General features: G+C 33.4%; 2 protein-coding genes across 2 annotated transcripts; both read right to left on the bottom strand.

Annotated features, from left to right (window-relative positions):
- Positions 1–10,223: 10,223 nt before the first annotated feature.
- LOC141529833 (uncharacterized) lies at positions 10,224–14,225 on the bottom strand. The gene is made up of 2 exons (XM_074246549.1): positions 13,736–14,225; positions 10,224–13,276 (listed from the first exon to the last, which is right to left on the bottom strand). The coding sequence occupies exons 1-2, from the start codon at positions 14,223–14,225 to the stop codon at positions 13,260–13,262; spliced, it is 507 nt and encodes a 168-aa protein (XP_074102650.1). The 3' UTR covers positions 10,224–13,259.
- Positions 14,226–14,297: 72 nt separating this feature from the next.
- On the bottom strand, positions 14,298–23,929 carry LOC141529832 (uncharacterized). Its single transcript, XM_074246548.1, has 3 exons — positions 23,716–23,929; positions 15,169–15,328; positions 14,298–14,611 (listed from the first exon to the last, which is right to left on the bottom strand). The coding sequence occupies exons 1-3, from the start codon at positions 23,851–23,853 to the stop codon at positions 14,298–14,300; spliced, it is 612 nt and encodes a 203-aa protein (XP_074102649.1). The 5' UTR covers positions 23,854–23,929.
- Between the last annotated feature and the right edge of the window lie 737 nt (positions 23,930–24,666).

The following is a 24,666-nucleotide window of genomic DNA, read 5'->3' as shown; positions in this document are numbered from 1 at the left end:
GTTGCAAGGAGAACCTGATAGTGGATCGATGCGTCTTACAAGATGCGATCTACTATCAACGCAACCTGTCAATGGCTTGGATTGACTATCGCAAGGCATTTGACTCAACTCCACATGAGTTGATTTTATATCTACTCAAATGCCTGGGAGTCAATCCCGAAATAGTGGAATGTATTCGGCGTACAATGCAGCTCTGGCGAACGCGATTTCACATTGGAAGTGGAAACGCATTGCACGTAACCGGAGTTGTAGAGTACAAACGAGGGGTCTTCCAAGGCGATTCCTTGAGCCCTCTGCTGTTTTGCATTTCACTGCTGCCTATATCTGTTGTTCTCCGTAAAACTCATGGGTACTCTGTGGGGCCTCCGGGTGATCGAAACTATTCGATTACCCATCTGCTTTACATGGATGATCTGAAGTTGTATAGCGCTGATAAAGATCATCTACAAGCGGCCCTCAACATCGTAGCAGAGTACACACGAGATGTCGGAATGTCTTTTGGGTTGGACAAGTGTGCGGTCGTACATCTGGCGAGGGGTAAGTGCTCTGATACTGGTGATGATGTCGAATTAGTGGATGGGAGCGTCTTAAGCCAATTAGACGCCGGGGAGTTGTATAGATATCTAGGAATGGAAGAGCACCGCATGCATGCGGTCTCTGAAGTCCGAACAACTCTCCAGAGCGAGTATGTTAGGAGACTCCGGAAAATTTGGTCCTCCGAACTTTCCGGCAAAAACAAAAAGTCTCAGCTACTAACATGCTCGCTGTCCCAGTCTTACTATACTCTTTCGGTGTCCTGAAATGGACCCGAAAGGATTTACGAGATCTCGACATCAAAACCCGTAAGATCATTAATATGAATCGGAGCATGCACCCCAATTCATCAGTCGCCAGATTATACCTCTCCCGGTCCATCGGTGGGAGAGGTTTGCAGAGTTTGGAGCGGCTTCACGACCGTTTGGTCCTGGGTTTAACTCACGAAGTTGTCAATTTCACTGCAGACGAGGATGACTTTCTTATGCAAATTGTACATAAACATGAAAATGCGCATAAGGGGTCATTCTTGTATAAGGCAGCAATATATGCGGCAAGAACCCTTGGTCTTGGAGAAATAAACGCTCTTATGGAACTCCGAAAGGAGGAATTTAAGAGCGTCATCAGGAACGCCGAGGAAAAACTACTCCTTGGCGAACTGATGGACAAGTCCATGCACAGCGTGTTCTTTAAACACGTGCGTGATCATGGCTTGTCCATCCAGCTGACGTTTTCCTTCTTAAAGTCAGCGGGCCTGATGTCCGAGACTGAAGGGTTCATATTTGCCTGCCAAGATGGTGTCATTAACACTCTTGAGTACCGTAGCAAGGTGCTCCAGGTGCAGCTTCCGGACACGTCCTGTAGGAGGTGTAGACAACATCCGGAGACGCTTATGCACCTTTTGTCGGCATGTCCAGTGCTGGCGAGAGGTGCATATATCCAGCGTCACAATGCTGCCCTGAGAGTACTGTACTACTATCTTCGTCATTGCTACGGTATTGACGTGACACCAGTGCTGCCTTATTTGCCAGGAGATATTCCCCAGGTTGTTGAGAATGACAGTTGCAAAATTTATTGGAACATGCCATTTGCAACAACCCGGCGGATAGATCACAACAAACCTGATATTGTGCTCTTCGACAAGGCCACTCGTGACATTTATGTCATTGAGTTCTCGGCCCCGGCTGAATACAACATCTCAGCCAAAGAAGAGCACAAAAGACAAATATATCAGGATCTCCTGTTTGAAATTGGCAAACTTTACCCAGGTTACCGTGTCAAGCTTGTCGTCCTGATTGTTGGCGTCCTAGGAGGGATGAAACAGTCTTTTGTATCCTCACTTGCCAAAGTTCCAGCTTGCTCATCAAAAGCTGAGTTCTTGGCAGTTAGGATGCAGAAGGCTGTTTTACTTGGTTCTCTCCGTCTCTTAAGGGAAATGACTTTGGCCTGCTGTGATCACTAACCGCCTTGTTGTGCGGAGTGGTCCAGCAGTAACGGATGGAGCTCAGGCTGGGCCCTCGGAGAATCGGACTCCGGGGATAACCCCCCTGAGCATTTAATAACAAAATAATAATAATAATAATAATAATAATAATAAATAATAATAACAATAATGAGACTCGTGTAAAATGTAATACCTGTATTCATAGTTCGACTGTCTCTGTAAATACATAACACTCAGTAACAGTAAGAGTAAGAGTAAGAGTAAGAGATGAAGTATAGACAGCGAAACGTAATAATATCACATGGTTAAAAAAAGACAGGTTGGGATGGTGGTTACAAGGGCCCCAGTAGTCTCTTTCTTCTGTGCTCACATCACTCATCCATACTCCCTCAACGGCGTACAATGAGAATTATTACCATAAAGCCAGAGAACATTAGTATAAGTGTGCATACAAGTGAGTAGTGTGAGTACCGTAACAAAAAGGGTGACGTAAGGGGTTGGCGAAAGAGAAGAAAGGATGAAAAATAAAAGGGCTGGTTGGTGGATCCTAGTCGGTTTTTCAATGCGCTGAAGCACCTCACGCCAGCGGCCTATGTTTTACACAGTAGTTTTTACTTTTTTATTCTCTTTTTGGCTGTATATACGCCCAGCAGAACCTCATTCTCCTCATCCTCTTCCTCATACTTGTCCTTGTCCTCATCCTCATCCTCATCCTTATCCTGGCGCCCCAACTCAAACGTAACAGCCATCATTCATCCCTCTCGCACTTTATCCATTTCCATTTTGCTCCCTATCCCATCTACCATCTACCTACTACCTCCCACAATCTACCTTCCACCTTCTACCTTCTACCTTTATACTTTTTTATATTTTAACCATCTACTCACCACTACAATTCATCTAGATCCATACCTACAAGTAAACTTATCCTTGTCGATCTTTGTTCTGTTAACATCGTATTCGACGGCCTTAAAATTTTTTCTCTTTGCGTCTATTGGTACAGTAAGTCTCCTCGAAGCTGCTATTGCTGTTTCTACAGCTAACTTTTATGCTCACCCCTGTAACGTATCATCTGATCCCACTCTACGTCATCATAGCTTTCTATGGTACCCTCGAGCATCATACAGAGTACAGCCCTCTGTCCTACTCTTTTTTATTTTAGTTTCCCAGTGAGCAGAACGCGTGACTAGAGATGAAATAAAAAAGGACAAACTTTTCGCGGGTAAGTTGAGAGTAGAGAGAAATGCAGTCCGTTATAGTAGATCCCTAGTCGGTTATCTTTTACTGAGAGTTCTTAAGGCCGCCATCATCCACCTCACTTGGATCTCCGTTCCTACCGAACAGAAGTAAAGAGAAGTAAAATGAAAGCGTATTTAATAGAAAGTATGGACTCGGAACATAGACTCGAAACCCGGTATAGACAGCGAACCTATCCCCCATACAAGACTCTCGGCTCTTCTTGTTATAGTTTCAGAGTAATCGGGAATGTGTAGTAGTTGGTGGATGCTGGATAGGATATGCTGGTATAGTAGTACCACTAAGGTCCTAGCTCACAACTCAGCTTCGTACCACCCTTCTAATTTTCCCACCCCTTTTAACTAAAATTAAAATCAATAGTGGCACCACGTGCCTGGAGACCCCGGGCTGGGACACCACCCCTCATTGCTTTACCGTGCGCGCCAGAGAATCCGGCACCTCAAAACCCACCCCTCCGATGGAGGAGCACACAACTCCCGAATAACTCTCTTTTATTTAAAATACTTGTAGCAAGCTACAACACGCGTATAGACAAGCACTGTCTGTACTATACATATATATCAATATTTTATCTTATACTATTATTTTTGTCCTTGTTTCTTCCTTATCCTGGTACTGTGAAAATGTTTTGAAAATGTTATTTTGTATGACGGAATTTCAATATTCACTTTTATAAAGTAAGCACAAAACCAATGATATTTATATACATACATTTCCACATAAATAAATATAAATTGTGAGCTTACGGATGATATGTCTCAGCATACGGACGATTGTACGATACACTCGTCATATTCCGATTCTCTTTCCACCTTTTGCCGCGTCGCTTTATTCTGGATTCACGCGCGTCTTTATTTCCATGAGAGAATCCGAGTAGAGTGGATAGAAGTCCGTGTAGAATTGAGTGAAGCAACATGTTCGTTGTTATTGCTGGTACTGCTACTGCTACTGCTGGTGCTGTCATGTCGTTGCTGTTATTGTTGTCGTTGGTAGTCCCAGCTTATACTTTTCTTTATGTATATCGTATTACCGCTCCATGTCGACGGTACTAGATGATTCAATTGTTTCTACACGGACTGCACCCGCAGTAACTGTCTCGCGGTGCATACGATAAATATCCACACATTTGTGTTTATACATTTGTTTGTATAAATATATAAATATAAATATACACGCGACAAGTCGACTTTTAACGTCAATAATGATGCTTCTTTCATTATTTTAAGTTTTTATCGACAACCCAAGTCCGAATAAATAAATCACTTTCTCGAATTTTCTTTTTTATCTATTATATCAAATTATTTATTTATTTACTTCTAAAGCGTTTTACTTATCTATTTTACTTATCTATCTATAACAACCACACTTGACTCTGAGTATTTTGCGTAGATAAAACGTGTAAATATAATACATCATATTATAGGCATACGTTAAACATAATACATAGAAATACGACGATAGAACGTGGGATGAAAACCCTTTTGCTAACAAGTGGAATTAACATTATCATCATAAACAATTGAGTGGTTGGTCTACGGCACACTTGTCCGGATACGGAAGTACTCGATCGACCTTCTCTAGTTCACTTCCACCCCTTGACACTCTAGCCTCTTGTTTCTTACCCTTCGACATAATACAGTATAAACCTCCATAACACCCGCTCTAATGGCGCGTACAACTACAGGCGAGTAACAGGTAAGGTTAAATCCGCGGGTAAAAGCATACAGGTGGCCGAACATGCTTTAGCCGGGTGTATGCATATATAGACAGCATATATATGTTGCTGCTACTGCTACTGCTGCTGTGTGCCTTATATTTATACATATATGTGTATATATACTCGGCTATGTATAGCGTGCAGATTTCCACGGCCATATGTTCACAAACACGATGAAAGACGGCGTACGATCAACTGTCGAGAATGCGGGTATGGTATGCGGGAGAGAGACGAATGTATGAGAGCGTGTGGATGGGACTGATGCACTAACTGGCGAGAGAGTGAATGCGGAAAAGCGAGTCGAGTCGGTATAGTACGGGTGTACAAGAGTGTAAGTGTAAGTGAGCGAGTTAAAGGGTGACGTGGGAGTGAGTAACAGGAGTGAGAGTGAAATAGAGAAAGCGAGAGAGGGTTTGAGAACTCAAAAGGGTGGAGTGGTTGACGGTAGTCTCCTCTCCACATTGAGAACCGAGAGCAAGAGCAGGATGAACATCAACAACGAGTATCGGAAAACCAGTCAACACATCCGACTGTTTCTCACTCACGAGTGAGCAGCTAACTCCTATCACATCTCATCCCCTGTTGACTGCCCTACACACATGCTTTTATTCACCAGTCTGCTGCGAGTTTCGTGGTGTACTGGCTCTCGCCGAAGGGAATTTCAGTAGAATTAAATGTGAATGGACCGGGACTTTTAAGAATGTTGGAAACAGGACTCTTCTCAAAAGCTACGCTGTCATCAAGCCCGCAAATCTTCGTTTATCTTATGTTTGTAAACAGTCTTGGGCTTCAACAAAATTTTTTCATGCATTCATTTTCTTGGTCAATTCTATAGTATACTGAGAGAAAAAGATTGTCCTATTATGTGAGGAAATTTTCTTAATACAGGAATATATATTCTTGATAATTATTGAATATATATTTTACTGCAATAATTATTTTATTTACTTCAAATAATTAATCTTTTGTTTTTTCGATAGCTTATAAAGATAATAATTCATTATGATAATACTACCTCTATAAATGTAATTTTTTTAACCTACTCTCTAAACATGAATTAGTGAAAATTCACTGAAATAAGTGAATATTCACTTTTTCTAAGTGCTAATCGAACCACTTGGAATTGGCAGTGGTTCGATTGGCACTTACAATTAGTGAATATTCACTTATTCCAGTGAATTTTCACTAATTCATGTTTAGAGAGTAGATGGATTATTTGTATGAGTGATATAATTTATTCATTGATCTGCTAATTAATAATAAATCTAATTTCTGTGCTATAAATTAATTTGAATATGTTTATTTTACTGATTGCAGAGAGAATTGAATTAAAAGTATAACATTGTACTCAGTAAAATGAAACATATATTGTATTGTTGTTGGATGCAGTACAATTGATTGATATGTGAGTAATGAAGATTGAAAAGAAACGAATACGTTTTAAACGTATGAACATACTGTTTTTCTATTGTGTACTTCGATATCTCCGTGGATTAAAAGGTGATAGTATTAATGTGATATTTACAAAAATAATTAAAATAATAATGATTATGTCCATGTATAGAATATATTAATGTACGAAATGATACAAAGGTAGCACAGAAATTTGATTTTTCAAACGAATGGTAAATTGACACATGAACCATGGAATTCAGTACGCACCAACTCACACGGCAATATCACTCTTTCGATAATTTGAGCGCGATATCGCGGTGTTGTTGTCGGCCAACAATAAAATCGGGTCCAACCGAATGCACTTTTCAAATAAATCATACAGCGAGACGTGAACTGGAAAAAACCTTATACATTATATATATTATATATATAGAAATAACCAATGACCAAGTGAGCCCATCCAGTACACAGCACACGATAACGCCGTTTATCAAGGTGATTACATTTATTATTTATCGCAAAAATATCACTATAAATATAAATTAAGCCAGCATCTGTATTAATTCATTAAATATGTACCTAATAATTCATATAATCTCAATCCCTATTATCATTACACAACATAATAGTTTTTCTATGCAAATAGTTTTGAAAAACAAGAAACCCCAATAACTAAAAGCAGATATCCGAATTAATTAATTAATCAACATACAATGACTTCACAAATACATGTTTATGCTTTATTAATTTTCGAATGATGATCATTTTCTACGATTCCATCCTGAATTACTTTGAAATTCATATTTGTGTCAAAATATGAGCTCCTGAGGTTTTCGTTGTGGAACAACCGGAGAAATTCCGCAATTTTTTGACACGGGTTTATTTAATTTAGATGGAAATCCAATGAATATTCACTATATTTTTAAACATTTTTTTTTAAATCAACAAATCCTGATTCCACTCAACTAAAGCCCCAGTATCAATCTTCATAAAAAAAAAATAGCAACTAAAAAAATAAAACCATTAAAAGAAAAATATTTTTATTATTTTAAAAGTACTTTATCAAAGCTCTCAAAATTTCAATCCCGATAAAAATCAAACTAATGTATTTTCATTTTCCTATCAAACTCAAACAATCTCACGTGTGTAAACATTAAAAACAAACAAATAAACTGAAATAAAAAAAAAAATGTCGCATCAAAAAAACCGCGTAACCGAATAATTTCCACTTGTCATATTTGTATCATAATTGATGGACGATAACTGATTGACAAATCGTTCATCTACCCGTCCTACCGGAGAACGTTTTTATCCCATCAACGCAATTAAACATCAACACGCATCAAATACTGCAAAAATAGAGTTTTACCTCGCATTAGCTTTTTATGACGTTTATTCATTTTTATTCAGCAATTGTTGGAATGGAATGCAATACCGAAAGTAATACCTTGTCGATGGGGTTGAAAATCATTAAAATTTTTCAATGGTTGTACTAATTTGACGAAAAACTTGAAACAAACAACAGCCACAATAGTCAATAGGAACTTATTTTGATAACTAATTTGAAGTGAATGATACCAAATAAACGTCAAAATATCTAACGATTTGATTTTGACTCATATCATGCATCATGACCTCAAGTAGATGGTGTGGGTGTGGATTGGTAGCAGGAGCAACAGAGAAACATGTACACTAGTTATTCATTACCGGTTTTTACAGAGACGCCGCATATTTACGGTTCAAACGGGGGAGTAATAGGGAAGTTGTACTCAGCTACTGCTACCGTTACTACTCAGCAATATAACTACCCCTACAACGCCATTCTACAATGCTATGGTATTGATTTAAAAGAGTACATTCGTGTTTTCATAATGTTGTATCTCTATATGTAGTGTGTAGGCATCGACGCCCACTTTACCCTACTGTGTTGTAAAACCCAGCGCTATCCGCAACCCCTAAACGAATGAACGAGCTGGTAGGCACTTTTGGCACCCCTCCCTCATGATATTACCAGTGCAGACTGTCCAATTAAATCTTCACTAATCGTTGATTAAATGTCACTGCTGTTTTTTTTTTGCCTTCCTTTTTATTTTATGTTTAAAATCACAGGCTTTAATTAATTACTTCGAAACTGGATTTATATTGACATTATTTTCGAATCATTGAATTTTTTAGGCGACCAAGTTATTTTCGGTTGTTTTGACAGTTTTTTTACTGGAACGACTCGTTAAATTAGTGATTGGACGTGAAGCAACTGGGTAATATCTTCCGCAATGCGGCGAACTCAATTGTTTGCTTGTTATGATTCAAAACATATTTTGATTCATTCAATTGATCTGTATCTGTAAATTTGAATGAAACATGTGATTAAATTCAATCCAAAAATTAAGAAGGATTTAAAGTTAAAAGGGTTAGTTTGTAGTATGTATTAAAATATCTATAAAAAGGAGAATAGGGTGTGGGATGTGTATTATGAGAGCTTTTTACTATTGATTATAGAATTAAAAACGCGCATGTATAATTCGATGAGTCGCGATTCGTTTTGTATTTTAGTGTTGGCGGCGCGCCACGACTTAATGCACCCGTTATTTTGTTATCTGTAGTGCGATGTTCTAGAGACAGGTGGCGGTAAATGAGAATTTTTTTACCCTTGCAAGCTACCTTCGAACCAGTGGTAAAGCTCAGGATATGTTCTGACGGATGAAAGCTTTTTCAGAGGGTGAAATAGAAACCTTCAAGGTGGTTACCAACAGTTACTAATTATCTGTCGTTGTAATTATATCTTCCTGTCAATTATTTGTTCGTGAAATATTGATTTTGATTTTTATTATAAAAAATAATTACTTACATAATAATTTAAAACTTTTATAGTTGATTGAATTATTTAAGTAATGATGGCATAATACTAATGTCACAAGAATTTAACAACTGATTAATTATGAGAAGTAATTAACCAACCGCAGTCAAAAGTCAATGGCCCCAACTTTACTGGTTACAACATTTGATTTAAGTTAAGTCTGTTCGTTTTTGTTTCTAAAATATTTGAACAAGTTGACTTTATTATCAGTCACTCTTTGTGATAATTTAACTAATTATATAGATTAACATTTTAAAATTAACTTTGAAATGTCTGTGAAGAAATAAAAGCTGGTACGTTTTATTTTATTTTACTTTTTAACTTTACTGAAGAATCATTTTTTGTAAGAAACTAATTGAAGTGAAGTCTAGCGTTCGAATAAAAATATTTTAAATCCAACCTGACCTCTTTGTACAAATAAAGTTATGCAATGCATAATATGCATTAAAATTTATTTCCATTAAAATTTTGCATATACTTTAAAAATTAAAAGACAATTAAAAGGAAATGTGATTCAGATGTCTTAGTAAGACCTGTGTTAATTTTCTAGATGGAAGAAAGAAAACAGATTTAATTAACATCTTAGTCTAGAAAATGTAAATGTTTCCTTTTGATTTTAAGCTTCTTAGTATGTATAAATTTGTTTGATAAAATTTCTAAAGCCTGTCCAATTTGATCCAAGTTCACTAAGAACTTCAAAGTAACGTAAATTTGATGCACATTATTATTTCAGCTCAAGTAACTTAAATGTCAAGTTTAAAAACAAATAGTCGAATAAATTAGGATAAAAAACACTAATATTCAGCATTAGTTATTTATTTAACATATATATTATTTATAATATAAAGAAAGAATAATTTGTTTTATTATTATTAATAATTACATTTTATGATTCCATTGAGCTATAATATTAATAATCACTTTATAATATTTTATATAATTATAATTAATATTTAATAAATACACTTATACAATAATAAGCCTTAAAAATACACGAGATGTAGAATTTTATATAAAATCTTTATAATTAGCATTCTCTTATTTTAAACGCCCTAAATCTATATGATTAATTTTACATAAGGCTAAAATATAATTAATTATGCAAAATTTCATTATTTATTAATTCATATATTTATTTATAAATATTAAGGAACAAATAAATGATAATAGTGACGCTATCTATTAATTTAACTCTATATGACATTAAAATGTGTCGTAAAAATTTGCTAAGAAATAAAGAATAAATAAAAATTTTATCGTTTATTAAGAAAGATTTTCTATTCACGTCTACGGAAATCTTATAGTATTTATTTATATTTTATCCTTTTCAATGTATTCACGACGACACTATCGAGGAAAGTGACTATACACAGATGTATTTAATTCTTAAAATTTATGCTAATGTATAATGTCAAAAACAATTTAATAGAATTGAAAAGTGGTTGAAAGGATAGACGCATATTTAATAAAAATACGTACATCAGAGTATGAGCTGGTAAAATAATTACAAACATTAACCTTCATACAAGCAATTAGTCATTTAACAACGATAATAATATGTTTGTAATGTACAATAATATACAACAGAAGCATATAAAATTTGAATTTCATAACGTAGTTTATTACATACATAAAACAGAGATATAAATATCGAGCTGCAAACATTTAATTAGAATAATATTTCTTTTTTTATTTATTATTAATGTTATTATTATTATTATTATTATTATTATTATTATTAGTAGTAGTAGTAGTATTAATATTAATATAATAGTTATTTAATACTCAAGAAACTATTTTGGCACTAGAATTCACGTTAAGTGATCTATAGCTCCGATTAAAAATAAATTAAAGAATTTTTGTTTTTTTTTTTTTTATTTTTATTTTCTACTAAAAAAAATCAGTTCCGAAAATTTGCACATTCATGAATATTGAACTTGCAGATGACGAAAACTATGACAAACATACTCTAGTTCTTTTTTTAATAATACTGCATCGTAATATATATATATGCTTTTTTTTCATATACTCTGAGCATGTACACACTTTTTTGTACACCAAAAATGAATTTTACAATTGAAATATTTTTAATATTTAGTGAATATGGCACATAATATTTAATTAGTACAAGTGATTTATCTACAACTCAATTACAAATCAACCTTAAATTCGCAATGATAATAACGATAATGATAATTATAATTAAAGTTAATATTAAAGTTTAAGAAATTACGCATCCCAATCATTACACACGATTACAACATTTTAATATTTTCTTTCACTCTTATCAGAGTTGAATAATTTAATTAACATAATTTCTTCTTTTTTTTATCACAACCACAATAAATATTCAAATGAACTTTTTTCGATATTTTCGTTTTAAATCTTACACAAAAAATGCATACATCAACTCAATTATATTATCATCATAAACTCACTCGTCTAGTACAAGTTTAGATACTCATTTTTCTTAGCGATTCATTTTTTTTTACAATGTTTGGATAATTTTTACAGAATAATTAATAAATTGAAGAAAAATAAGATACTGGCGGTAAATAAAGACTTTTTCCTGTTATTAAGAGGCGTATTTTAGATCAAGAGTTCAAAAATAATCATCTCAAAACAAAAATTCAATTTTTTAGTTAATGTAAAAATTAAAAAGTTTGGAAAATCCAAAAGTGCACGTCTCAACGCTCTTTCATCACGAAAAAAATTAAAATAAAATCAAACTATGATAGATATACAAAAAAAAAATACTGTTTACTATCAATGAACTTATTCATTTTGGAATTAAATAACATTGAATTAGACGGTAATTTTAAGTAAGCTATCATTCAGAATCATACTGAAGCGAATAATAAAAAAAAATGGACTTAAAAAGTAAAGTTTTTTGGGAGTTATCGTGATTACATACATCCTACGCACATACAGACAACCCGAAGTCCACCGAAATATTTTTTCAAAACGGTTTTTTTATCCTATCTACAAAAAAATAGTGTTTTTTAAAGTATCTATTGTCATACAAAAGTGTTATTGTTGACATTTGTCAACTCATTCAATACTCAAAGTGCAAAAAAGTTCGGGTAAAAGCAATTTAAGCCGAGATAATTGTTTGACCTTGAGAGAGTGAGAGTAAAGCACTACTCACGCTTCGCGTTGAGACGTGCAAAACTGAAAATTATTTGGTAGGAAAAATTTTATGTTTACTTTCTATAAATATTAAAACGTAAATTGAAAAAATCAAAACTGTAGTCACTTTAAACTTAAAAAGCAAATTACACAAAGATTGTTTCATTTTAAATGAATAAATAATTATCTGATTGGATACAAGAGAATTCGAGTAATGATATAAATACAAAAAGAGAAATGAGTCTGGTAGCAATTGAATAGCAGAGAGTATGACACCATCAGTCTCTATGACTATAAATCTGCATTCATACACTCTTCATAACGCCTGTTATAGTTCTTGAGCCCTTGTGCTCACTCACAATGTCCATGAGAACAAAATTAACGCTATAGCAGTGCAAAACGAGAGTTGTATAACGTTGGAAGGATCTATGAGTAGGCTACGAGTGAGTCTGTGACGACTACGACGATCACGAGAACGTACAACGAGTTCGTTAGTCTCGATTGTTCTCAGCCTTGACGTCGGTTCATGCAGTTCATTCTCGCGGATTTTATTCATCCAACTTTTGAATCTCTGAACTCACGTTCTCACTAGTAGACAAGAGACGGGACTGAAAAAAGTAACCTCCAAAAAATCCAAAACGAGAACGAAAGAATCGTCAGATGTAGACGGTACTAGTCGTGGTTTAGCTCGTATCTTTCACACAATTCAAATCGTTTTTTCCTCAGATTTAGCCAATTTGTCCCCACGATGGGAAAAATCCGACAGCCTTTCTTTCGTGTCTTTCACAGTCCCATTATCAATGAATTCCTCATCGATCCACCGGAATTCGTCTGACACCGTACATTCTCACATACACACCTCAAACCAATGCGTCTTTGTCTTGTTCTCCGATAACTTTGCCCTGATTTATCAAATAGTCATGCTCTTAAAAAATTCTTATCTCTGAAACAATAAATTTCTTATTTCAAACTTACAAACTTCACTTCCTTTTCTATCCTTACTGATAAATTATATATCTATATAATAAAAACGAAAATACAAAATAATAAAATAACCCCGCGCGTGATTAATCATAAAATGGTATAACTCATTTTTTAAATTATTTCAACACATTTCTGTGTCAAATATTTATAATACAAATTTGTGTTATCGTTCGTTGGATATTTTATATATTACTATTATTACACTTATTATCCCTATAATTAATATTTTAAATAGTTATTATTATTTTTACTTATTACTAATACTTATGAATGTAACGATTACTATAAAAATCCTTCATTTATATCAGGGATTAACTTTCTTTCTCATCAATTGGACTAACTTCATTTTGTAATAATTCAAACTTGGAAGTTAAACCCGGGAGTATACTAGTCTTTATTTGACTGTATATGTCGATACCTTTCTTGCGATCGATATCGAGGGTGTCCTCGATGAGTCGGGGTGGAATGCTGTTGGTACGTTTATGACAGGGCACGAAAACACTGCCTTCGGGTTTCTGGTCACCGCAGACTGTTCTTAAATTTTTATTCAACTCTGACGGGGATAATAGAGTACCGTTACCAAATTTGTTATTTATATTATTATCATTTATTGATAATTTAATATCCTCGTGCATATCATCTTTGAAAAGCGCCCCGGTAATTATTGGCTTGGTGTTATTACAAGTCTGGTGGCTGTTCTCGAGTTTATCGTAATCTCCGATCAAACTTTTACGCTCTATACTCTCGAGTTTATTTGGAGTGGCACCGTTAACTTGCAAATTTGGATTTGATCTGACGGTGTCTGTTGAATTACTCGCGTCTGTTGAATCTTGATGCTCCAGAGATGAATTCGAGTCTAACGAACTGTCGAGATTGTTTAATTTTTTCAGAAAAAAAAAAAATAACATTAATATTAATATTATTACTTTGCTCACTTGATGCGCATAATTATAATTTAATGGGAGTAAATAAACTGAGGGTTAAGGACATTGAATACTCACGTATTCATTGTTGTCTTTGTCCAGGTTCGAGTTGTCGCACTCGTTTAAGAGTGTTTTCTCGGTGTCAGGTGATTTATCGAATTCCACCCACTTGGATACGCCTTCTAAGTCCCGAGACATGAGGTCATTCTTGTAATTACTGCCTTCATACATATATCCTAACTGGGCAGCATCGTACTCCATTTGATTCCCATAGCGGTAACTGTGGTTTACTGAGCCACGACTGGCTATTGAGAGATCCGATTGAGATAATCCTGTGTTGATACTACCAAATAACTTTGTTGCATTGAACTCTGAAATTTAAATTATCATTAGTATTATTATTATTATTATTATTATTATTGCTATTACTTTGCAAACTTGTTATTATCGACATTACATCCAGCCAGAAATAATGAGACATTTAACAAATACATTACTTTAATTACTAAATGAAGTTTTAAAGAAATTAAAAGCAACCTTAAAAAAATTTTAAACTTTAATTAAATTGTTAGTATTTTATTTCAAGTTTTATGTTTAAAAATTTTTTATTTAGTAAAGATTCATTTTTACAATCAAATTGAAAAAAATTAAATTTTCTAAGGCTTCTTAATAGAAACTTCAATTATTAATAATATCACTTCATATAAATTCATTTTCTTAAGTTTAAATTAATAATTCTCCAATTTTTTAAGGTTTAATATTTTTCAAAGTTATTAATAAAAAACTTTTATATAAAAAACCGTACAAAGCTACGGAAGTTCTATATTAAAGTAAATCAATTAAAAACCTTAAATATCATTTTTTCTCTTTAAAAAATTTCAACTCCAACGAGCAAAATAATTATTAAAATTTTTTAACATATATTAACCTAAAGAATGATCATCAGGGATTTCTTCTCGATGAACCAGTGCTTGCTGATCAGTAACTCGCCCCGTAATATCATCAATAGACCCAGTATTAATATCCACATCGTCCTTTAAGTATTTAGGCTGTACTTCAACCACAAACGAATTATCACTCATTGCCATCTGTAATCAAAATATATTTTTCATCAATACTTGACCTAATTTTCATCTTAAAATAATAAATTAATAATAATATATAATGAAGGTAGAAAAAGAAGTAATCAGTGACATGTAATAGATATTGGAGTGTAACATATGTTACCTATGTCAAAGGGGATTGTAACGAAGCTGATAAACTCTAATAACGACATATACTATCACGTAGCTTCTTATCGAGTTTAACCATCCGGGAGAAAGTTCTTGTGTACATTCACAAGAGTATAGCGTTAAGGGTCTGTGGGTTAACGGTGGTTGGGTTGCTCTATGTATTATATACATCAGTATATATACTGCATACCACATCCATACGTCCGTAGATATATATAAGAGAGTAATAATGTGTAAGAAGAGAACAGAAGTGAGGGTCGATATCTCAGAGGTAGGTCAGTGAGATCCACTCTCTGTTCCTTCATTGGAGCTTTCGTGCGTAACACCACCGAGTACACACTCCACCAGACATCCGGGACATCGATCTGCTGTTTAGTCGTAACCCCAGATTTTCTGCCTACCCTATCTCATGCCAGTCTACCGGATAGGATAATATATTTATATCCATACATGTATATCTATATGTTTGAGCGTTATTTTTGGACATTCGGCATAGAACTTGGAAGCCATATTGGTGGTAGCAATATCTGGAACCGAGTCTCCCTTTACTTTGCTCTAGCTTATTTGAACGTCGGTTCTATTCCCGGACTTTCTCGGCAGGTAGTTGGTCCTGATGTTGTTTCACTGTTAAGTTTACTTGTTTGGATGTCTTCGAGACATCTCGAGCAGCCTTAGATGGCTTTTACCCGCCACAGACGTTGATATATCCCATTCATTTCACGTGACAGTCACGGGCATATATATATGCTACTGTTAAGAGTACCAACCTAAAGAGAGATGTATGTGTACGTGGAATACGTATATATGAGGGGAAACAGAGTGAGGGATTCCTACAGCCTCGATAAATGTCCCACAAAATAGCTTCGGTTACTTGTTGGAACTGGTGAGTAATTGAACACTGAAATTTACAGAATAGTGTGTAATGAGTTTCTGCTATTTTACTAGCAAGTCTGAAGTTTGCGTTTAATTATCGTTAAGACGAGGAATTAAAGCTCTGTACCTATAACTGATGCTGTGTTTTATTAAGATTTTCATTTGGGAGAGTGCGAGATTATTTTTTTTGATGGGTTATAAAAATTTTTATATAGTCTTTTATAAAGAATCAAGATGATTATTTTATAACGTTGAAAGGAAAATTTTTCTTCATTGATAAAATTTTTATACAGAATTTAAAAATGTTAGCTTTCACTAATTGATGTATCGTAGAGCTTAGAATCTTTCTTTTGTGTATTGATTTTTTTTTTCAAACAACCAAAAAAGCAGACCTTGAATCTTCATTCAACCGAAATGTGTCACAATAATTGTATACGGTCAGCCGATTTTAATTTAGAGTTATTGATAGTACCTATATCGTTTATTAATATCCGATAATTAATTCTTGATGCATGAAACTCAAGTTCAATAATAAATATTCTGTCTTTTTAAATTTATATATAAATATAATTTATTTATTTAGGGGTGAACTGGTAAACCATTTTTGTTGTTGATAAATAAGTACCTGCCTGCATGGTTATGTACGATGCATTATCATGAAATGAGTTTCCCGTCGAAGTTGGTGGTGTCTGAAGCTGTTCGTCGTTCTAAAAGCGACATGGAGAGTTAACACAACAAGTATCTGTCTTAGTACACCTTATCTCTCTAGAAGGGAATGAGATTTATGTCAGAAAGCATCATTTCTATTGTACTCTTTTTCTTTCTACACTCAAGAAGTAATCTCATAAAATATAAAAAAAAAAATATATATATATATATATATATATATATATATATATATATATATATATATATATATATATGAAAACAGCAGAGGAAATTGTATAAAAAAACTGAGCAGAATGTCCAATAAAAAAATGACTTATATAACTGTCAGGATAATATAATAAAAAAAAGTTTAATAATACAAATCCAGAGGCCAGCTCAAGAGCGAACAAGCGCCAATTGTAGAAAGATGAATTGTACAGTTAATTTAAAAGTATAACAGAGCTGAAAATTTCATCAAATTTTAATTTGGTTTTTTTTCCTTTTTTTAATGAAAAATTCCGGCGTATAATTTCGTAACAAAGAAAATTAAAATCGATCGCTGTCTAACATTTATTTCATCTTGAGTTGGAAGTTCAAATTCAAATTTTTGGTGATGAATTAGCATCACTTCCTGCGAAAATGTTTAACATTTTATATTATCACCGCTGAGCCCCTATTGCGTCGAAGTCGTAGTTTCGGCATCGGCCGAAAGCTCTAGTAGGCTGATTTGAATATTTGAATTTACTGGAGTTGTAAATTTAAATCCTCAGACGATTTTGTCATATTTACGTACTAATGTTGGCATAACAATCCATTTTCTATCACAACAATGATCCTTCAAAATTAATGTCATTATTTCTCAGTTTCGTAAATAATTAACAAATGGAGTGCATTTTTAAGCAATAGAATCAGCCGATAATGATAATATCAATAATTATAATCCATTTGAATAAATACTGATACAATCAAATTAAAAGATTTTCACTTGCTGTGAATATTAAATGCTTTTTCGCTTATAACAAATAATGTAAATTATGTTTATTGAATCACTGAATCGTTAACAAAGTTGTTAATTACGACAATCAATTTCTATGGGTCGACAAATTACCAATTCCAACTCACATGATATAATAAATATATCGGTTATATGGTTCACTTCGGTGGTAAATCTAGTGAGGGAGGATTGAAAATGCACAATAATTAGGGAATTATTTTGGTCGAGTATGCTTTTATTTTTCCAATAGTCATTAACATATTAGTGATTTTCAGTTGAATAAAATAAACTCATAAGTATTTAATTGATCCCGAAGTTTTACGGCTCGAGAGTATTAAGTTCGTGAAAACTTGTTAACAACCCTGGCATGATAATCCATTTTGAAGGGCCCTTTCAGTATAGATACTTATACATACATGTGGGTGTGTAAATTTGATCAGCTTCTAGACTAAAGTTACTTTGGCACATAGAAAACTTTGTTGTTGGTACGTTTGCTGCGGGCTCATAATACATAAGTCCTTTATCACTTAAAATAGTTATAATGTAGGTATAAATCGTTAGCCAGTGCTTCAAGGTTAAATTAATTCAATTTGCATCTACAATGAGCTTTCTCAAGTCACTGTAGTTACATCAAAAGCTCACTTTGTGTAAGTGATTTTAACATTTTATTATTATTATTAATCAATTGATATTAAAATTTATCAACCGTTTCCTTGTTCGTGTTACAAACTTTTAATTAATTGAATTTCCGATCATTATTTTAGTATCAGAAATTAATTGAAGAATCGTGATTTAATTGACCTATTTTTCCAAATTATTTGCAATTCACCGAGAAAATCACAGTATATTTTTCACTGAATCGATAGTGAATTGGTGAATTGACCTTTGATTATCATTTTCTTTTTAATTTCTTCACTATTGATTTTCCGTCAAGAGGGAAACATATTTACGGACTTTCTATAACCGTATTTGTCATTCTCTATCCATACTTAGTACGTATGGAGTATTAACTATTAATACGCTTCATATGTCAAAAAAAGGTGGAACTTTTATAGTAAAAAAAAAGCGATTTGAGTTGTCAAAAAAAAGTTAAGTTCTTATGAGCAAAAACAATATTAAAAAACTCCAGTGGATAAGAGATTTATTGAGGCACGTAGTCAGCAGCTAGGTTTTCAGCTCTCATCTTGTATCCTTGGAATATTCTACGAGTATGTTCCAACATGATATCACGCATCAAGCATCTAGAGTATCAGTAGCAGCACCACTGGGACTTTGGTATATCTGAACATCACTATTCGTGGTTTTGTATCTCGGTTTTACTGTAAAAACAAAAATCCCCGCAGGGAATTGTTTTTTTTTTTTTTTTTTTTTTTTTTTTTAATGGATAGCTATCCATGTCAGAATAACTGAAATACGTGAGAGATCTAGTTGCTGTTTGTTCGTTAACTAGTGCCCAAAGATGCAGTAAATTTCTATCTTTCACATAATTCGTAAACGTCATTTGTGATTTATCGAAAAATTAAACATAAATGTCTAAAAAATAATATATGTGATGTTCAAGAAAAATGTTCGGCTATTCAGAAGGTGTTCTACACTATTTTATCACCCTCTATATTTTTAATACAATTAAATTTAATAAATTGAAAGAAAAAATGAAAGCCTTTACTCGTTATTTAATTATCGTGATAGATTTACTTATCTTAGACTACATGGCATTTACAGGAGACCATCAATTAAATTTTACATGCCATAATAAGTTCTTTGTCATTACGATAAAATTTTTTTTAGTTTTATTTTGTTGAGCAGAGTTTAATAGAGGTGATTTTTATTTTGATTATGAATAATAAAAAAATAACTTGCTTGGCTACGCAGAAAATTAAATTTAAGTAAGAAAAGTCGAATAAGCTAACGAACATAATATGGTACTTTAATCCTATTTTTTAACTTTATTATGGACATTAGTTGGTACATACATTAAATCTAAATAAAGAAATTGGTGTATTTCCGCGGCTAAACATCTTTTAAATTTTCCTGTAGCTTTTATTTGTGAACGCTTAAATGTTTTGTTTTGCGCTAAAACGGAGGGAAGCAAACAAGTTTCTTCAAGAAGCGACTTAATTCACTGGGTTGACATTAGTGATCTTGTCAAAGTAGGAGTATTTGCAAGATCGGTATGTATAGTCGTGTATACGATATTCGAAGTAAACGTGCCGTGGCTTGGCAACAAGCCAACAAGAATATTATGCAAACGTGTTTCGAGCAGTTTGCGCTTTTCTCAAGGGATTTAGAGATGCACAATAACTTTTGACATGCTTGCAACGCTTTTAACATTTATTGAAGTTTACTAAAAACTATTGCTTTGTAATATACCTTATGAACTCTCTGTGTTGGTAATTTCACCTGTGTAGTACAAGTATAGCTTCAAAAGTAGAACCTTTCAACTCAATGAGCAATAAATTAATTAATTTACTCTTTTTTAGATTTTATACATTCTTCCGCGATTTAATTAATTTCACGTTCATTCCATTCTACATAAAAATATTTCATTTGAAAATATTAATTTTTTACTGTCAAAAAAATTACTCGTTATTATCATTAAAACCATCTATGTTCTTTAAAATAGCGAACATTCTCTTTACAATCGTTTCATTTTTTCAAATCATAATTGAAAGCGTTGAAATTAATGGTATCTGTAATTATAGTCGTATTTTTAGATTAAACTGATATTTTTTTTAAAACTCATCATACAACTTTTTTAACAGGAGAACTTGATTCAAGTGTAAGTATACGAACCTATGAATTCGTTAAAAATGCTCTTTGAAAATGATTTGAGTAACTAAGCATGCAAAAAAAATTTTAATATTGAAGCTCCCTAGTGAATTATACACGTACATCACTATACAATGAATGTGTACCGATTTTTTCAATACATGAAGTTACTCGGTGGCTCAATTATCATTAAAAGTTTCAGTATTTTATTTATAAAATAAATCAACCTAAAAATAACATTAATTTTTTACAACATTTGATCTTTAATAAAAAATCTAAATTATTAATATGAAAAAAAATCGTACGACTTATAAATTAGCTTAATTGTAAATATTTTTGATAACAAATGAGAAGAGAGTATTGAAGAGGTGGGTAAGTAGCTTTGAAAGCGTTAAATTATCGTGAATAGGCCAATTTAAAATCACAGAGCGGAATTTCCCTTTGATGATTTTCCGTGAAAGGGTTACTATTATCTCAATACATAATGTATAGTGAAAGTGAAGTATTAGAGATAGGTATGGCAGGTTTACGCCATCCCGGTCGTTCGGCATCACGTCCTCACAATCCACGCCCTTCCGATGTTCAATAGTTTAGCCGGTCTGCCGGCGTCACACTGGATGGTTGAAATGCCAAGTTCACGAATCTCAGGAGAGATGAGCCTGCTTCTCCCGGAGGGTATTCTTGTGTCTGCAAGGATGAAGAAGAAGTCGAATAGGAAGAGGAAGAGGAAGAGGAAGAGGAAGCGCATATAACTACTCATACCTCGGCCTTACCAATGAACTACAGGGAGTAGGACTATAAACTGTAACTATAACTACTATTACGACTATAACTACGAATATACCAACGACTTCTGCGATGACGATGACAACAAGGTTGATAGGCGGAGATGGAATTGTCTGGTGGTAACCTTAGAACAATCTCCAACAACTGTGAAACTTGGATAATTGCGAATGAGAATTCCCGGTTATCAAAGTTAAATCACTGACGAATTAGAACGACTCCATTCACACAATATAGATTTCATGACTTGAAAATTGTTATTTGTGTACTTATCAAAGTATGAGTACTCGATTACTTGGCTGTCTGCTCGCAAAAGCTCTACTTTACTTAGTAATATTACCATTGAATTAATTCCTCACTTCACTTGGCTTCTGTATTATGGATATAGTTATACCTCTCTGCACTACTCTTTCATGTGTTTAATATTCACTTGATTCAACTGTCAGATTGTTTCGTATTCATTACTCTTCTCTCGTTATGATATTCGGCTGTTATTTTGTAATCAAACTTTCTTAATTGTCATTTTAATAATTATATTTTGCTCATGGTATATAAACTTTTGGGTATACAATAGATAATTGCTATAATCTGGGATTGTTAATGCACTGGTTATATTTTCACTCACTTCGTAGTTTAATGCAAAATAATAAAACTAATTTACTTTCTATTTATATTCTTTATACTTCGCTTTTTCTGATGGATCAATAACTTATTCAAACAAAATTTTCTATTGCTGATAATTTTTTTTTTCTTTCTAAAAAAAATTTCTAGTCTGAATTTATGCGTAGATACTCCGGTATGTATATAATAAAAACGAAGTGCAGAAAATTGATTTTAGCCCCGGGAAGAGCCTTGAAAAAAGTAGGAAAAAATTTTTGGGATCACAGGTGTTTTTAGGTAGTAAAAAATTTTAGACAGTAATTTACCGTATAATGCTGTGTGTGTAACTATACGGTACACATTTTTATGACGTAATGTGGTGCATTTATCTTGAGAAAAAAAGCTAAACAAAACAAAATAACCTAGCAATTGTGTTTTTGAGTAATTCGTAATATAATTTCATGTTACTGTACAAATTTATAATTCTTTACGGTAGATTGTTGCAAATAACCATATAAAATAAAATGAGAATTAATAATTTAAAAAAAGATTTAGCAAATATAATAAAGTTCAATTGCACGTGCTCGAGTAACGTCGAGTGTAGATTTTCATGTGTCAAGTGGCTGTTTTAGCTGATAAGCGGAACAAAGTAACTCTACTACTCATTTTATTTAAATTCGTATATATTTTACCGTAACCTGAGAAACTGCACGATTTTATCGATCGTACTCAAGTATGCATGACCATTGTACTCGTGTACATACACTAATGAGCTTACAACAGCGTTAACTTGTTTCATTATAAAATTCACTCTTTATTTTTCTTTTAACTCAACTCAAACTTGATATTCATTTATAATAATATACAGCATAAGTATATGTAGATATCCGCATAAATTAAGTTGTTATTTCTTATTTTAATAAACTTGAGCATTGTTGCCGGTGAGTTTTTTTTTGTCGGAACAACTTGCTCGCTCAGTTATTTGCAAACAACATTTTATAAACTCAGGCGTGTCTGAAAGTTGACGCAGTTTGAATTTATACGCTTGCAAAAGAGCTTTTATACATCTTCTCGTACATCTACCCATTCCTCTTTTTAGCATTTTCTCATCCTCCATTTAGCTTTTCCACTTCTTCTGACTTTTCCTCATCCCACCCGTCTCTAAGTCACTTTATCCTCACCATCTTTTGACTTTTTTCTGCCTTGTCATCTGTTCGTAGTTCAAAAAAATAAAAAAGTAAACGTAATAATGGGAGAAAAAAGGGTAAAGGAGTTACTTAAAGATAGGCGAGCAGCGTAAAGAAGAATTAAAGAAAAAGTCGTCGGAGAAATAAAGGAAAATAGTAAGGAAAGAACCTTGAGAGAATGAAATTGGTGGTTGGAAAAATGAGTGAAAGTAAAACGAAAAGTATTAGGAATAGCAAAAAAGAATAAAGTATATAAAAGGGATTATAATATATATAATATACAATAAGAGTATAACATAAGACATACCTATATAAGTACTATACTAGACTTATACTTTTATATAAATAAATAGTGATATAAAAAAGTTTCTTTTTCACAGCATACTCACAGCGCGTTCTTCCGTCTCCACGATGATATGGTTATTCTTTAGTGTGAGGGTGATGATGTTGCCGTTGGCGTTTTTGCTGGTGTGATTCCCAGGAGATGTGAACTCCCCGTTACCAGCTGCGAGAGCCACTTCTTCCATTACTTCCGTCTCACAGATATATCTTGGTCCATTGAGACCGTTCACCAACTGAAAGCAAAGTTGGGAAAAAGTTTAAGATGATTTTTGACTACTCATGAGTTACTTCTTCATTTGGTACCGCTTCTGAACCCACTGACTAGTGACACTTAAGTTTAAATGGTAACAAGAGATCAAACGTCGAATAAACCATCACGACGAGTGGTTTGTGGAATACCTAAATCACCGAACACTGGATAGAGGGTTGACAGTTGGGACGTGCTTATCCCAGCGTTTTCCTATCCTTCTGTAATTTACGGATACACCACACCTTAACCCATCATGATGCACCGTCTCTATCGTTATCGTTATCATTATCATTATCATTATCATTACGAGTAGCATTATCATTATTGTTATTATCTATCATCGTCGCCATTCTCTTCTAACTACCGGTCACTTCCATTTTGGTAGAACCGACCAGTCAACTGGATAAACTAAACGTAGATGAGTGGACTGGTGAATCACTCGTCGATTAAACTGTAATCGTTTTTCCAATTCGTAAAGTTTTTTTTTTTGGTGCCGAAAAAGCGTATGGGATTCGATTTGGTTTTCAATTGTTGCTTTTTTTATTCAATTAAATATTTCCAACTGAATTAAGCGAATTGGAATTTTGTTCGTTATGGTTCATGACAATGAGTGCATGTGTGGATGTGGATATTTTTACAGTGTAGTCTCAATATAGTAGCGCGTTGATGAAAGAGCGAAAAAAAAAGTATAGTTATGTAGATGGATGTGGATGTATGGGCAAAAGGGGAGTGTAATAATAAACAAATG

Source organism: Cotesia typhae, unplaced genomic scaffold (genome assembly GCF_013202065.1).
Source record: "Cotesia typhae breed Kobodo isofemale line unplaced genomic scaffold, CoteBio_Ctyphae contig_48, whole genome shotgun sequence".
Classification (NCBI taxonomy): domain Eukaryota; kingdom Metazoa; phylum Arthropoda; class Insecta; order Hymenoptera; family Braconidae; genus Cotesia; species Cotesia typhae.
This window is presented reverse-complemented; position numbering and strand designations above follow the sequence as displayed.